The sequence below is a fragment of the Montipora foliosa genome, chromosome 12, assembly GCF_036669935.1.
Source record: "Montipora foliosa isolate CH-2021 chromosome 12, ASM3666993v2, whole genome shotgun sequence".
Lineage (NCBI taxonomy): Eukaryota > Metazoa > Cnidaria > Anthozoa > Scleractinia > Acroporidae > Montipora > Montipora foliosa.
The window spans coordinates 31,942,749-31,960,248 of record NC_090880.1 but is presented as its reverse complement, the minus strand read 5'-3'; the positions used below and the strand labels follow the sequence as shown (position 1 = coordinate 31,960,248).

General features: G+C 37.4%; 1 protein-coding gene across 2 annotated transcripts in view; it reads right to left on the bottom strand.

Annotated features, from left to right (window-relative positions):
• LOC137978586 (pleckstrin homology domain-containing family H member 2-like) overlaps window positions 1-14,281 on the bottom strand; it is a 30,998-nt gene extending 16,717 nt beyond the window's left edge. The window contains exons 1-9 of one of the 2 annotated variants that reach the window (XM_068825577.1): window positions 13,827-14,281; window positions 11,423-11,485; window positions 9,806-9,880; window positions 9,513-9,596; window positions 5,431-5,605; window positions 3,045-4,100; window positions 1,499-1,560; window positions 1,170-1,205; window positions 225-437 (exon numbers count right to left, since the gene is read on the bottom strand). In XM_068825577.1, the coding sequence (XP_068681678.1) occupies window positions 225-437; window positions 1,170-1,205; window positions 1,499-1,560; window positions 3,045-4,100; window positions 5,431-5,605; window positions 9,513-9,596; window positions 9,806-9,880; window positions 11,423-11,485; window positions 13,827-13,985 (1,923 nt within the window). In that variant the 5' untranslated portion in view covers window positions 13,986-14,281. The remainder of the gene's footprint in view (window positions 1-224; window positions 438-1,169; window positions 1,206-1,498; window positions 1,561-3,044; window positions 4,101-5,430; window positions 5,606-9,512; window positions 9,597-9,805; window positions 9,881-11,422; window positions 11,486-13,826) is intronic. The other variant, XM_068825578.1, reaches the window with a different exon arrangement.
• Window positions 14,282-17,500: the final 3,219 nt, after the last annotated feature.

Sequence of the window (17,500 nt, the reverse complement as noted above, 5' to 3'; positions counted from 1 at the left end):
AGGCCAGAAAGTCTTTAAAATGCAATTGAACTTGTAAGCTCAGCTGGATCCTATTATGTAATGGCCATTATGCTGAGAGGGCACTCAGGCCAGGAATTTGCTGCAGTTAGACTCCAATTTATCCCTAGCTTATTCGTCCATTTGAATAATGGCAAGTTATGGCAAGCACATGCTTTAAAAAGAGGGGAACAGGATGTTCAACAGTCTTAAATAGTTTGTGTAACCTTTTTCAAGCTGACAGTAGTGTATGTTGCACAAGTCTTCAAAACCTGTGTTGACTCCTCCAAAACCTCATCTGTTGTTAGTATGGCTTGTGAACGTTCCTCAGCTGGTGACAGTTCATCTGGAGGTGTACAGTAATCACCTGCAGTGCTCTCATTGTCAGACGAATCAGTGGATTCTCCTGAAAATGGCGTGTTCCGCAGCTGGGAGGCTGTCTGTCAAAGCAAAGATAGTCTACAATTAAAAGGCATGACAACCTTAAAAACATGGGCTGAGACAAAGACCAGAAGCAATCAGCTCTGATTGAATCGTTCAGATCTGCCACTCACCACAAACATCAGGATATAGATCATAGAGGTTTATCAAATACTGTGAAGTATGTTTTTGTACACATTACTTTTACTTACGAGCACAAGCTCAAAAAAGATCATGCGAATAAGGTGGAACAAAGAGAGGGTGTTTAGGAGTTTGTAACAGTGTTTTGACATTAATTAGTACATTCTATAAACACATTATCCAAGTATAGGCATTTCCCAATTTTTCAAATTGGACATCCACATAACATTGCTTTGCAAACAATGCAGTGTTTGGAGTAAAGAGGAACATGTTTGGGTATTGTCTTGTCACAAAATGCAACCACAAAACTGATTGCCCAATGCCACAAAGCTCTCTTGGGTTTTCCTTTAAAATGTGGGGAAAATTAACTGAGGTTCCACTCTTTGTTCCAGACATACCCATGTATTGTTTGGTGTACTGCACAATATTATTGCAAGTGAATTTTTCCCTGTTTAAGTCTACCATAACCGGATTCCTCTGAACTATCCATCACATTTTTTTTAAAGGTGGTGACCAAAACTAAGCCTTGCCTTTACTAAAACTGGCTAAGATGGAAATCAAAGAGGATAGTCATCAGTGGGAAAGTAAACTTGATGCTAAAAGAAACATACCCCTTTAAGTGTGGTGTAAACTGGACATGATTGTTCCTGTATGTTAAAAATAAAATTAAAAATTAAAAGAACTGACAAATAATAAAATTAAAAATTAAAAATGCAACCCAAAAAGAGACTGGTTTACAAGAAAAAAAAATGAAAATTTGGGAAAACATACCGGTAGTACAATGTTTATGACAAGATATGAATGATAATATGTTGAAATCCAAGGGTCACAACGTAAGTGGGAATTTTAACCTCGAATAGAACTCTTCCTTATGATAATACAGTTCACGTATTGTAAACAAGGCAAATACTGAGACATGTACATTAAGTACAAGTCCTACCATTAACATATTGAGGTCTTTGTTTGCTGTCTCCAAGGTGCCATATGGAGGAGTTTCAGAGTCTTTGGAAAAAAATAACAGACTCGATTAAATGGATGGAGTGGATGGTGGAGTGAAGTGTCCATAAAATTCAGTATTGTGAAAATAAAATACAGTGATAAACAAAAAAAACATATCAAAACAGAGAGTACTCATTCAAACCATACCAATAAAATGACCAGTAAGAAACATGGACTTGGAAATACCATTTATTGGTAAAATATGGGATCACAGCATAAAAGAATCAAATTTCTCTTGATATACGACATTAATTTCTCTTATCAAAGACATGAATTTGTTTCTAAGGACATGTTTATAAAATTCACAAGTATAATTACATGTATACTCAATTCTTTCTCAGCTTAGAACACAAAACACAATAAAAATTTAGCATCCTAATCCCCAGAAAGTACCATTTGGCATTTAACAGAATGGGCTATTGACCCGTGGCCCTTGAGGGCAAAGTGTCTAATTGTTTTAGTATCACCCAACTAGTCGGACAGAAAAGGCAATAATAAAGTTAGCAAATGCAAGTTAAAGAAATATTTATTTGGGAATAAAACGAAAGAGAGCGTCACGCTTTTTCGCTACTCGAGAACTATTACTAATAGTCCTCTAGTAGCATAGCCAATCAAAATGCAGGATTTGCATTAGTCCACTAGTTGGGTGATACTAATTATTAATAGACCTCTTTACAGTTGTGTGCTTAGTTACCTGGGCCCAGTTCCTCAAAAGCCGATTAACACTAAACTAAGATTAAAAATTAACCAAGCAGTTTATTTCTCTACTCCCAAATGCTGTTCAACGCTGATTTTCGGCAGAACTTTACATGAGAAGACCTCAATCTTGAAAAACAAAAATAAGCAAAAGAAACTTTCACCAAAAAGTTGAAAACGTGAAACAAAAGTTTACGCTAATCCTGGATTAAGTTAATCGGCTTTCGAGGAACCGGGCCCTGGCCTTTAAATGAAAGTGAGGTTGGTGTTGACCCTGTTATGATACAGACCTCCATCCTTTTCTTATGTTAATGATGTTGTTGTCATGCTAATTAGTAAGAGTTTACATAAGAAAAGCAGTGAGGTTTCTATCACAACAAGGTCAACTCCAGCCTCAGTTTCATTCATAGGCCAGATAACTAAGCACATCACTGTAAAATGGACTATTGAAAGGACACTTTTACCAAGATGTTGCCTGACTGCAACTACCATAATTCTTAAGGGCTTGCTTATCTCTTGTTAGTTAGAGCCATGCATCATGTAATGTTCAATATCTCTGGGTTTAACCCTTTCACCTCTGAATAGTCCCCCATTGATCAGTAAAATCGTCTGGCATCAGACAGAGTAAAATCTATAACTGTCACTCTCAGAGGGAAAGGATTGAAATTATTATTTTTAACTACTCACAATAAACAGAAAAGCAAAACAAACTCGGGTACGTGTAGTCATGAGACACCAACAAGAAAATTGGCAATTTAGAAGCCCACCAAAAGTTATTATTATGCACACACCAGAATCATTCCACATCCAAGCTTGGGTCGCAATCTGTGCCAAACCAACATTATCAGTGGAGTCCTCTTTTGAATTAACTTTACATGATTCTTCTGCTTGAATCTCTGTTTCTGCCAAGTAACTGGTAAAATTAGATTCTGTTCTAACCACCTCCCCCTTGTTGGACTTTGGAACAGGTGGGACAGGGGGAGGTAACACACTTTCTGACTCAAACCTTGGAGGTACCGCTGGTGGAGGTGAAGATGGCACCACCTGCTTACCAACTAATGATAGATTCTCTTCAGGTTCATTAACACGTGTAGTTGTGGATTCTAACTCTGGCTCAATAGTTTGATATATTGGGTTTGGAACAACAGATTGATCTGTTAGTGAGCATAATGATGATCTATTCGACAAAACATCTTGTTCAGTCTTTGTAACACTTGGAGCTAAACTTCTCCTATCAAAATGGAGACTTACTAGCTCCCCAAGCTGTGCATGAAATCTGTTTTCATTTTGTACAAGATCGACAGGTTCCAAGTATGTTTCTGAGTCATTGTCAAGTTCCGAATTCACAGTTGATTGACTATCATAATGTGTCCGGCGGGAGATGTTCTCTGATGAAATTAAATGTGTATATGGATTGTGCAAGTCTTGCACTTGTAGGAAGAATTTTGCTTGAGAGCTACCAGGACTCTGCTGTCCTCTCTTGAGTGACATGTAATAGGAGATTTGTGCAGCTCTGTGATCTTCTAAATTTCCAACATATCGAGGAATCTTGGAAGGAGATTTCCCACTTGATGTTCTCTTGACACGTATTTCAGCAGGTTGATCTAAAGTATATTGTTCTGTGTCATCATCATCATCATCAAACACATCTGCAAGTCTATCTGGAGACATAGGTGTTGGTGTAACAGTAGAGGTATCTGTTTCTAGAGATGTTGTCCTCCTAAGTCCATTGGTTTCACATGAATGAATACCAGATTCATCCTGGTCAGATTCCGGTTCAAGTACATAGTAGTCTCCACATTGGGACTGGACATCTGCAAGTTCCCTGGATAACCTGAGAACTTGATCTGATAACAAAAACAAAGACACCATGCATTTGTTAAAATAAAGCAAGCATCAGGGTATAAGCAAGTGTAGGACTGTGCCTCAGTCATATTACCATAGAATTCCAAAAATAATGCCCCCCCCCCCCCAAAAAAAAGTAACGTTAAGTAAGTAACAGCCCCCCCAAAAGTAACAATTCCCTTGAAAGTAGCAGGCCCTTCAATAATGTCACTTAAAACAATAAAATCTAAATTCTCTTTAATGTAACACCACACTCAAGGATCGATTAATTAACAAAACTACAGCAAAATATCAAACAATAAATTACTGGCTCCTGGAATACAGCAACAGTACTCGAACGTGGGAAAAACTCTAGTATGTCCTTATTGTGAGATGGCTATCTAATTACAAACCTTTTTTAACTATGTGAAAGTAACGGCCCCTTAAGGATGGTGCATACTAATTCAAAGGTATTTTGCGCAGTTTACTGAATATGTGGGAAAAGCAGATCTTAACAAGTGTTATTGAAATCCAAAAATAAAATTGGAGGTTACCATGCATTTTTCGAAGATAATTAATCCACAACATTTGTAAAAAGCTTTAAATTACAAAGCAATGTATGCATCCCTGTATTAACAAGCACCACCCACAGGAAATTTGTGTATCTTGAGGTGCGCAGAACGTATGCGCAATAACAACCGTAGGCACCGTCCTTAAGCTTGTTAAATCCGAATGTAATGGGGGCCATTACGTGTACTTTCGGAATTCTATGGTATCAGCTAATTTTAATTAACAAATATGAGCTAACATCAAGGATGCCATCAATTCTGGAGTAAAAAGATTGGCTTTTTTCCTTCTGCAGGTACAAAAGTAATTGCGTCAATCCTGCTCAAATAAGAATGTTGTTAAAGGGATTATTGTTGGTGGCACTGTGTCATCTGGAGCATGAAGAAAAAAAACAAAAAAACAAAAAAGTGCTTGGGCTGCAGCCCTAACGGCCCCTTCACCTTGCGTCCCTGTTTTAAGGCGCAATAATGAATAGGAGGAAGGGGCAGAGAAACATTATATAGAGAAGAGACAAAGGCATTAGTTACTGCAATCATAATAATAATATTATTATTGCTCTTCAAGTTTGTTCATCATGAGCACATTCAATGTTTAAACTGTTGATAAGATTATTATTGTTAAAGTTGTCTATTTGTCGGATTTAGGACCAAAAAGACTCCATTATTATGTTCCTAAGAGAACAGCATTCAAAGGCAACAACTAAAATTGAATAGTCAGCCATATATATAGTCCAGCACCACTTGACCTTAAGGTCATTTTGCTTCATCTGTACTTGTTAAACTATACCTTGAGAAAAACTGAGTTTTGATTCCATTTCTTTGACCATAATCATTGCCTGCTTGTGTGAATTTCTCAGCTCATCATTCTCTTTATTAACAGTCTCTATCTTTTCTTCATATTCTCTGATCTTCTTTTGATATTCTTGCAACCTGGCTTCATCGTCTTGCAACTTTTGTTCATACTGTTGGAAAAAAAGGTAAACAGCAAAAATGAAAGAGGAAAGGTGTCAAAATACAATGGTCTCAGAATTATTTCTTGGGTTTGAGTTGGGTTATGAACATGAAAAAGCAACTGGAGGATGTGATTGACTGTAACTACGGTAGTCTTGTGTGTATGGGTTGCAGTTGTAACATACTCTGGTAGTAGGCCATGTTATCAAAAAACCCTAAAAAATAAATACAATGAACGCTCTAATAAGCCTCCCTCCCCTCCCCTCATGGAGACTTGTTTAAAGTCTGACAGCCCTGGAAGTGAGCTTTGTATGAACAATGTCAGTCTCATACACTTAATGCTAAGTAAAACCTAGAATTGTATTTGAACAAGTGCGTGCAAAATGTTTCGGTTTTAAATGGCCAAAGACGAGCCTACTACGGTATATACTGCATAAGAAAATTTATTAAAGTGCAACTATGACAAAATTCACATCTTTCCTATCTAAACCATTTATAAACATGTAGTCTGTGTGAGAAGAAGAAGAAGAATTCTGTTTACCATTTTGAAATATTGCTTATTGTTCCAGAGATATCGAAGTTCAAGTTTAAAATATGCAAATTAGCCAAGTGATGATGTCATAAACTCAACTGAATTTTGATCAAATATTATAATCAAAGGGAACCCATGGCTAAACTCATGGATTAAGTAATGTAGAGATGTAACATGTTGGTGAACTTGCAACTATTGGTCATTTTTAAAGGCTATTAAAACAAGCTGGGTTCATAGTGTGCAGTCGCTCTCATCTCATTTGGTGTAGGCTTTGTACATATTGCAAAGACATATGTCCAGAATAGCTAGCTTGGCAAAGTGGCAGGTGAACACGGTGTGGTATAGGCAAAGGAGTCTAAAGTCATAGTGGACTGTACCCCCTTCCCCCCCCCTTCCCCCCCCCCCCCCACACACACACACACACACACACACACACACAAGTTTGTGTTTGTCACGTGGTGAGAAGATTACTGGGAAAATTTGCATGTATTCAAGAAGTTTTTTTCTTCCCATATGAGCTTACAGACCTTTGTCATTGCATTCCACTCAATGCTGTAGGTAAGGTTTCTGGACAGTACTTGCTTTCCAAAGTGGAACTGCTAGTCTCTAATTTAATGCACGTAAAGTACATCAAAATAAGTAGCCTCTTTTGCCAAATGGAATGCATTGCCATATGCTTGTATTACAAGTGCTTCAACCCATGTACTCTGTTGTGACATATTAGCTAAATACCTTGCCCATGAATCCCCTGTAATACTTTCAATGAATCTGTCTGGGTTAGCTCTCATATATTGAACACCAACACTACGAATGTTCATATGATAGCTAGGTTCACCATACAGTTGATGAGATACTGCTCTAAAAAAACAATCATCTGCACCACCAACATCTAATATTGACAAGCCACGTTGAGCTAATCTAGATTACAACAACAAATAACCATTAACAGGACCTGGGTTCAACTCAATGTCACCTGAAGTACATATCTTTGCCCTTGAAACAAATACTTTTCTTGTTGTTTATTACACTTTATTGAATAACAGTTATTCAAGCTACAACCATCATTAACATAAAGCAATACATCTGTATGTTTATGCTTACTAGTATTAGTTCTTGTTTTGATATAAATATCATGAGTCATACAACGGCAAGCTGAAGAAGTATACTTTCCAACAGGTCTACTTCTACACAATCTAGTGGCAAGGTAAATTCGGAAATCAATGGATAGAAAGTTTTTCAACCCAGACGAATGTGGTGTATTGTACATAATATAACGGTAAATACGCTTTATACTTGACTTACTTTTTTTGAATATCGCGATCTCGATGGTTCTCTGTCACGGCAGGCATATTTACAAGTAAACTTTGACTTACTTCTTGACCGTTTGGATACTTCTTCATCTCCATTCCTACCAGTATTTAAGCTTGAATCAGTACACAGGTCTTTAGAGCAATGTTTGTTGTCCTGGGTGGCCACATAAGTTCTTTGGTGTCGCGTGATCTCGTCGATTCTGCCCATGTTTGTCCTGTTTTCAGTGGCCGTTTCGCTCATTAAGAAGTGTTCGTTTCGCTCATATAAGTTCGTCATGGCCGACAAATAAGACACATTCTCATCAAAGCTTAGCACATTAGCATGAGATTTACTCATTTTCGGGTCACTCTCCTGCAAGCTGGAATTTACATACCCCCCGTGAGCTAGAGGGGTCGAAGAGCAAACGCTCATCTCCTCGTCATGTTTAACGCCTGGGCGAGTCAAAGGCTCCTAAAATTCAGTCTTCAAGTTGACCATAGTACTTAAGTAAACTCCATTTCAATTTAGGGAGACGCTTGGTATTAATGGTCGTGTAAAAGCTACAAAATCACCCCAATGCAATGCACAATCAATGCGGGCTGCCAAGATGCATGCACTCACGCTTTGCGCGGTTACTATTCCAACATGGCCTCGGGTTCGGGAAGTCTCGTTCGGGCCGACTAATTACGAACAGTGTCTACACCTGAGTGAGTGACACATTTGCATATCGGAGTCCCCGCAAGAAACCAGTTTCTACGCTTCGCGTAGCCACGAGTTTAAAAACAATATCTCAGCCAATTTGTATCAGAAATCCTTGATTCTTTGCTGTAAGATACTAGTAAATGTGATCCACAATATGAGTATACCAGTTTTGTTACCATGGCAACATGATGGGTTCCAGACCTCCCTGATATTGAAGGTTTTGCTGGCCACCTTTGGTGTTGTATTTTGATTGGCCAATGGTGCCTCATTTGCATGAGCCTGGCATTGTTAAATGCTTTTCTACTTTAAGATAACCAAAAACATTAAATTAGGTTGGAGGAGACTGGAAAAGAGTGAGTTGCCATGGGAACCAATTTCTTTAAAGCCACAGGTGTGTTGCCTATAGAACTATTAGCCCACCAAGTTCCAGTGGTTTCTGTTACAAATTGACAGAGATATATCTATTTATATACTTGCATGTTCTATTGGGATGAGTGAATGACGTCATCACTCCTGTCATTTGCATATTTACACATTTTTCAAACTTAAATATATATGGAGCCAATGCAGATATTTCCAAACTGTAAACGGCGTGTTAAACCTAAAAATTCCAGGTTAATGTCGCAGTTCCTGCGGGTATTTATATTACACTACAATAACAAAACACAAAAGACAATGTTGGCATAAAAAGGGGGGAACACCGCTCCACGATCGGTGTGACAGATGACTTCCGTAGCGTGATTAAAAGCCTGAACTTATCTCCCTGATGCATGTGGTGAACCGTGCCGGATCAGACAAGTTGTAAGCCGGTAACAGCCAAATGATAGACAAGCCTCTCCACTGCACTACAAGCTAAACCTCTGGCCAGCATCATGCAGCTCAAGCCTCCTTATCTCCCCAGCACTACGAGCCCACTCCACCAGCACATGCTGGATCGGGAAAGGGCAGTATTGACAGAGATAGCTCTATTTATATACTTGATGTTCTTATGGAATGAGTTAATGACATCATCAGTCCTCTCATTTGCCTATTTTACACATTTTTCAAACTTAAATATTCCGGAACCAAATGCAGATATTTCCAAACCCAAACAGTAAACGATGTTTTTAATCTTTCCTGGAATTCTATGTGATAAACCTAAAAAATCAAGGGATAAAAATTTGATCATAGTAGCACTTCAAAGTTAAGTGAGATTTCAGAAGGCATGCAATTTGACTCATGAGTTTTAACAAGTCCCCCTCTCTAAAAAGTCCCCTCTTTAATAAGCCCCCCGGGGGCTTATTAGAGCATTAACCATAATTACCTACCGGTAACTTTATAATGTCACCATCATTATTATAAAGTTAGTTCCTTGACTCTTTTAATGATAATCACTTATACTTAACAAATCATACCTCACAAATCTTCTTGTGCATCCAGCTTTTTATCTGGGATGCCTTGTCTTCCACTTCTTTATCTCTAAGGATCTGTCTTTGTTTCTTAAAAAAAAAAAAGAAAACAGACACAGCAATTACATAGTATGGCATATTTCTGTTTGACCATCTTGAACTTTCTAGTTGGCCATTTAAGGCAACATTGTAACTCTTTCTTCCTAAGTATGGACAAGTCTAAAATTGTAATTTAAATTCATATATAATTTACAGACTCTTCTTTTTAATGCCTTGTCCATGTGTTAAAAAAACACTACCTCATCTTCTAACTCTGCTTGCAACCGTGCAATAGTTTCTTCTTTCATTGCAAGAAGGCTCTCCAGGCTTTGGACCTAAGACAAAGAAGGAATTAGAAAAACTAATGGATCAGAGGCAGGATGGCTGAGTTGACATCAGGGTTTATTATGGATCACCAAAGAAAAGTTCACTTGCATCGGGGATAGGATTTGAACTCAGAGGTTCATAGGGAACGTAAATTCAGCGCTGGTACCATTGGAAACCCAAACCTCTTTATCAGGCATGTTAATCTACTCAAGGTTTCGCTAAATGTCTACAGGATCTGTCCCTTGTAAAAAAAAGTAATATCGTTGATTTGTGAATTGGGAGCATGCACTATGGGATGCTGATGACTATGGGGCGGTGATGACATTAATCATGCTACAATACATTTAAAAACAAAGCACTTGATGATTTTAAAATGTGCACTAAACACCACAAAACATGACTATAATAATCACATTTATACAGTATAGAATATTTCAATCCCTTTAGGGGTCCAAAAATATAGCAGTATGGGACAAAATCCACCAAAACTGACAAAATGTAGCATTAATCCAGTTGTAATTTATAGGCTAAACATAAGGTTGCTTATGTTTTACATACTCTCTAGACATACAGTTCATTTAATATGTTGCCATGATTGAAGGCCAATAAAAGGAAGACTCTTTTGGTTTCAAAAACGTATTTGAAACTTATAGTAACACTTTCATTTACTTCGAAAATTAAAAATGGCAAGCAAGGATAATAATTATTATTATTATTTCTTCTAGGATCAAAACATCATCTCAGCTTTAAGGTCCTCAGGATGCAGGATTCTTCTTCTACTATTAAGTTCTTGGGATAGAAGGATAATAACAAGGTCAATCTAAAATTCCTTTCAGTTCAATAATGGTGGACCAAATTCATTAAAAATCAATATGGAGGCCAGAAGTGGTCACAACCACACTCAAACATTATCCTTGAACAAAATGAGTACCAATTTTACAATTCTTCAAATTTTGAAGGGAGTTTTTCATCTCTTCTTCACCACCAAAAGTGAACAAGAAGACTGGGTGTAAATCTGATTAGATAAATTCACATTCTGAGAAGTTACAAATGGATCTTTGTCAAATTTACGACAATTTCCTGAATAATTGTGGATTTTTATCAAAGGTCTGAATGCATGAATGTTCAGTTACGTTTCTAAACATTCTTGAATATTTTATGAAAAAGGCTTAAATACTGTATAGGAAAACATATGATTTTGCACAATTTATAAGACCTCATAGGACAGGTCTGAAAAAGGAATAAAGCAATATAATTTTATTAATATAGGACTTCTTTGACACCCAACGTTTGAAAAAATTCTAATTACCGGTATTACATTGATCTAATTAACAGTTATGAGCTACCTACAGCAATAAGAATACTTAATTATAAGGGTTAAAAACACCAAGGCTTAGTAGCATCATTGCAATTATTTCTAAAACTGTTAAATTGTACAGTCAATTTTTCATAAACAAAAGACACATGAACCAATAAATTTCATTGTGCCAACTTCGTGAGGCCAAGCAATTATTACTGTACGTGGGACAGACTGACAGTAAAAATCTAACCTGTTGAGCTGCTTCTAAAGCTTTTGAGTCAGCAATTCTTGCTTTCTCTTCCAAACCGTTTAACTTAATAACAAATAAGAAGGATGAATGAATATTCTGTCGTGAAGCGCATATATTACTTCAAAATACCAATATCATTCTGTTCAAAATAGACTTAAGCTCATCTTGGTATGCATTTTCTACAATTCAATATTCTCCAGGGGTTTCAATGAATTGTGAAGTTTGCGGCTGGTTTCAGTAGAGAAACTGACTGCATCAACAGGGGGCTTTTAAGGGTATCTGGGGGCATGTTATTTTTAAAAGAACCCTTCAAAATGCTACATTGATGATCACCTTTAGACTGTGAACTTCATGTTGTCATTGTCAAAAAGAGTTCTAATCTTAGGATTGAAATAATCTCTCTTTATTGTTTTCAATTTTAGGGAAAAACGAGCTGACTTTTTTGAGTGAAGTAGACACTGCTTTTTGTCAGCTGTTGTTACCTACTGAAACCACTGATTCTCAGTTTATGTACTGTACCAGCTTAAACCAAAGTGGCAGGTGTCACACAAAAGGTAAAGTATGCAAGACCAAATCATATTTTAATAAATATCAATAGCCTTTGGTCATGAAGTGTCTAATCTTCTAGCGCCATAGAGCACTAATCGGGGACACTGTAAATTGAAATTAACAAGTTAACGCAAATCTGCTTTGTAAACCAAATTATTATTGTTAATGCTATTGTTACTTTTATAAACATCATCATCATCATCATTATTGATAATATGTTTTAGTTGCATTAATTTTTCTTCTCATCGATTTCTAATGAAGCCCAGGGTCTCATTATTTTGTCACCCACACATTGTCTGCATAACTACATCTCTTAAAACGGCATCAAGCCATTAACTGGTCACAGCTATACAATAAATATCACGCTTCATGAATAATCAGTTTTGTTTCACCAATGGACGCCGTTGTTGACCATAGTGTCATCTCATGATTCCCACACTGTGTCCCAATAAATTTTTAGCATGTTCAAGCAAGATGGCACAAAGGATGGACCTCCAAACCACATGAATCTTTTCATAATAATAAAAACACTCAAGCAAAACAAAGAATCCCAAAAATTTGTAATCTGAGACACAACCAGAAATATTTAATGGTGTATGAACATGTTTGAACAAGAAATCATAAGATAATAGAAATATCTGAAAAAAGGTTGAACATATGTGAGATGAAAACTCAAACAATATTGTCCCTACAAATTCACTTATGACAAGTGCTTGCATTACAGATCAGTCACGATGTTCTTCATAATTAATACAAAATTTACAATAAAATCTCTCCACACAAATTTGTTTACAAAGTTTTTTCTAAACACTCCAGTTACTTATCTTATCAAGTATATACGATCTGAATTAGCAAAAAAAGTATTGATTGTGTCACAGCGCCTGGCCGGACATGTGCTGCCAGTCGAATATCACTTTGTGGTTTTCGATATCACGACACAATCATCATTTTTGTTTATCTGCGAATAAGAAGGATTTCAACAAACTATCGTATATGTGCTGCACTTTTAAGTTATGGCATTAGCTTAAAGTTTGTCACTGTTACGATTTTTTTTGCAAATTCTGAAAAAAATTAATTTGCTAAAAGAAACATTTTAATCAAATAATGCCGAATAAAGATTCTAACTTTAAAATATTTAATGGTTCTTTAAAGACGTGATTTGATCGTGATACAAATAAAAATTTTGAACCTTTACCAGTTGCAACAAGATAAGTCATAGTTTGCAATTTAAACAGGTGTCAAAACAACATAGAAAGTGAAAGAAATCTGTCGAAGCAGACAATATTTCAGACATTGAATAAAAAGCTAATCATCCGATCATTGTTAAGCTGCTAAAATCTTGTTAAAAGCCAATCAAATTCGCGTATAAACACGCAAAACCACATTTCTTCTACAGGTAGAACTTTACTTCTCTTTCCATTGAAGAACTCTATCTTTGCGTTACTCTTAAAATGAAATACAATTCTCAAATTTTACTTTTACAACATGAAGCCCGGTTGAATTTCGACCTGTTGCTCCAATTCATTTCAAGTTCAATTTAAACTCAAGTACATTTTACTGCAAAGGAAACGTTTGAGGGTCGATTTATTTAAAACCAATCAATGAGTGAAAATTGTCAAAAAATTAAGCTCATCAACGGTCAAATTTGCTGCAAATTGCCAAACAGACGACAAACAGAAATGCCGAAGCGATTTTTGTTGCGATAAGAATGTACATAAATTTTTTAAACAGCTGTGAATCAGACAAAACCAAATTCGATGAAATAAATTAAAGAGGCCCGAAAGATCCGTTAAGCTAAAAGCTACAATGCCAAAATACCAGTTAAAGAAGCTAATAACACAATTCACATGCATACCTTCTGACTTATAACTTCACGCACTTTAGCCGCTTGCTCTCGAAATTTTTCAAGTTGAGCTTCCAAATATTTACACCTCTGTTTGAAGTAAATTTCACCCTCTTCGCTGTCTTCTGTAGAAAACGTTTTTAGTCCGTTACTCGTTCCAGAATTTTCCATGTTTTCCTGAGTCCTTGAAAAGCCATAAACGATTTACAACTTCACTTTCCTGTACACAGAAAACGCAAGTGTCGAAACGCGCGTTTCATTGCGACTCCATTTTTCAAGTCTGGTCGCCAAAATGCCTATTTCCACTTCACTTTAGGATTACTTCACGACTCGAAGAATGTTAAGCATTTTGTTTGAACAAAGTTTGACTGTCAAACGGAACTATGATATTGTTCACACACAAATTGTCAGTTCCGATTTAACACACAGCAGTTTACCTATCCACAGACAAGGCTGTGATGTCACTCTGCGAATCTGGCGTGACAGAAAATTTGACACGTTCTGGCAATTCATATGCAAAATCCAACATTTCTCCCCGTACAAAGAAAATCAAACGTGTCGATTTCGGGAAGAGCAACACAATCCTAGATTCAAAACAATTTGGACTTAACCCGTCCTCAGCTTAGACTACAAATGTTTGCTTGCAAAAAATTCAAAAATGATATTATTCCTCCGACGTCATCCAGCTCATGATTCGGGTCGTGTCGTTACTTCCAGTTTGGCTGTAGATACGTGACCGCGCCTTTTACAAATGGAACAAACAATAAATGTCCGCACCATTTAAATCAGTTAATGCTGTTTCCGCTAATCCAATGAATTCTGAAGTAATAATTGTGAAAAGCGTAATATTGACTGCTTACGGCGGCTAGGGAATGTGTTGTCTTGGCACCCCTCCTTGCTGTCGATGAAGGGAACATCTTATTCTCTGTGAATTAAATTTCTGTGAATAACTAATATAATAAATGTAATCATAAATGTAATGGATAAATCCCGTTTAAAATAAAATAAAAGATCACTTGAAATTTTAAATTTGTATTTATGTTGCGATGCGTCAGTTAAAAATGTTTTGAAAAGAACTGTCCGAATTTACATAAACAACCAAGAGAAACACACATATAAATTGACTATTTACATAAATAAGTGGCACAGAAAAGATAAGAAACGAAACACAAGGTGAAAGTGCCAGGTTCATGTGGTTACTTTTCGATTGAGATTGGTCTTCCTCCACCCCCTCCTCCACCCACTCCCCCCTCCCAAAAAAAATTATAACCAGTGATGGAATAACCTCATAAAATACGTTTTATCAGCCTTGCAGACCTCTAGGTCCTTTCGTTTCCACTCAAATGGAGATTTGCTCGACCTGGCTGCCGTGACGATAAGAAGTCTGGGGAAATTCCCTCCCGATGACGTCACACTCAACATCTTTTTCAGTGCTAAACCGAAAGTACACGAACAACTCTTCATCATCAACTTCATAAAATAACGCATGGACGAAGAATCTTTCTGCGATATCAGTAAGTGAAATTAAATAGGCAAAGACTATGGATTTTATTTCGATTCTTGTTGTACTACTGCTAGAAATAAAAGTGGCACACGCCTGCCAGAATCACCAACACTACTTCCGGGAAGAAAGTTCAGTGTTGTATCGATATCGGTGCATAGCTCCGTAAAATGGATCAACAAAGGCAAGAGCAGCTTTCTTGGAATAACTGTATCTTCAAACCAAGATCAAGGCGCGGTGGAAATTAAAAAACAACTGTTCATAAAGAGTGCAGTTGCAGCAGGGGCGGCCCCTCATACCCTGACCCTGTTTAAGACAAATATCGCTGATTTTCCTACCCATTTTAAGATAGAATTCCGATTTTTGATACCCTGTTTAAGACATTTAACCCAGTTTAAGACAAAAATTGATAAATCGATACCCTGATTAAGACAAAAAATGATAAATTCGATACCCTGTTCAAGACAAAGATCCCGAAAAACATACCCTGGCTGGCCGCACGTCCCCATTAAGCTCTTATAAGGGAGTACCCCCCCCCCCCCGGGTGTGTGCCATATGTTGTATGGCAACAGGAATGGTGTTCATGAGTTTGGACCAACTAAAGCAAGTCAGCTCTCCAGTCGCTTCTCTCAAAAGCCATTGCGGCACAGTAAACGCAGAGAACGTACATCATCACGTTCAGTGAAGCCTGGTTTCCATATAATCGTCCCGATCGCCTCTGAACATTATTCGAAACGACTAGGGCGATGGGGAGGGTACCATCCGGACGATCGATCATAATGATACTCGGCTTTAGCTGAGAAATAAGATCAACGAAAACCAATTCTCTAAATAACGATATTATTTTTCTCCGCCAAATTTCGAAAGTTGCCAGCATGTTGGACTGATTTTCAAACCAGAAGCACGCTCATGGCGGGAATGACTTTCCAGATACTCAGTTTGACAAATGTTCTAGAATTCGGAAACGAAGTGTAATTTCTTCATTTAAGTTTAAAACGTGAATAATATTTCTATATAATATCTTTATACAAAAAGACAAACAACTTACAAATATATTGATGAGTTTATTTTGGTACACATTGTACACACAGCTTCATAGGCCATTTTCGAGTTCGTGTCTGCCTCCTCTTCAAAGTGAGTCCAAGTGCGAACTTTTTGTGATGGTAATTAGTTCTACTTTACATTTGAATGAAAACTAATTTTTATAACAAAACAATTCGCACTTAGATTCGCTTTGAAGAGGAAGCAGACATGAACTCGGAACTGGCCTATTGTCAAGTACTTATTGTAGCTGAAAGTATATCTGATTATAAAATATAGGATAGTACGCGCACTCTCATTGGTCAAGAGCTGTGTTTTGATGAGAGTATGTAGACACGGCTGCGACATTGGTTATGTGTTGTCAGGACCGAGTTTTGAGTGGCTGGTAGGAAACATAAGGCATTTTACTTCATTTGTCCAATTATTTTTGAGAAATATTTTATAAAAGCAATAGAAGACTTTTTTCCGTGTTTACGTAGCCTCATCTAAACACTCGGGGAGTTGGGAGAATTCTCGACAGTAACGCAAACCCTTAGCCTGATTCTCAGACAGTCCAAGGTCGCTCGTGTGACGCATTCTACTCCTTACCCCTACAAATTGTAGAAAGGGACTAGAGTGCGTGACACGAGCGACCTGGATCGTCTGAGAAACAGCCTAGCACACCCTCGTCTGCGTCTCGGGTTTGCATAACTGTCTCGAATTTTTCCAACTCCCCCTCGTGTTTGGATGAGGTTATATAAAGTCACTGCTTAATACGAACCAGAAGGCCCATCAGGCCGGCGCTTATCTCCGGTTTCCGTAGCATGAAGCGACTAGGAGTATTTATACTCCCCCCTGGATGGGATGCTAGTCCATCCCAGGGTTCCCGCCAGCATTACGCTGGTCCGTGAGAGTAAAGTATCTTGCCCAAGAACACGGCCAGGCTCCGAACCCGGACCACTCGATCCGGAGTCGAGCCACCACGCCTCCCACATGAGGTTACATAAACACGGAAAAAGTCTTCTATTGCTTAAATGTATCTCATCTTACCCAGATAACTAACATACGTACATGCATGCATATACTACTCATTGAAGTGTCAATTGATTTAGCTACAAAAGCTAAGCGAGGATACCGTAACTTAAAAAGGATCTAAAAAATATTT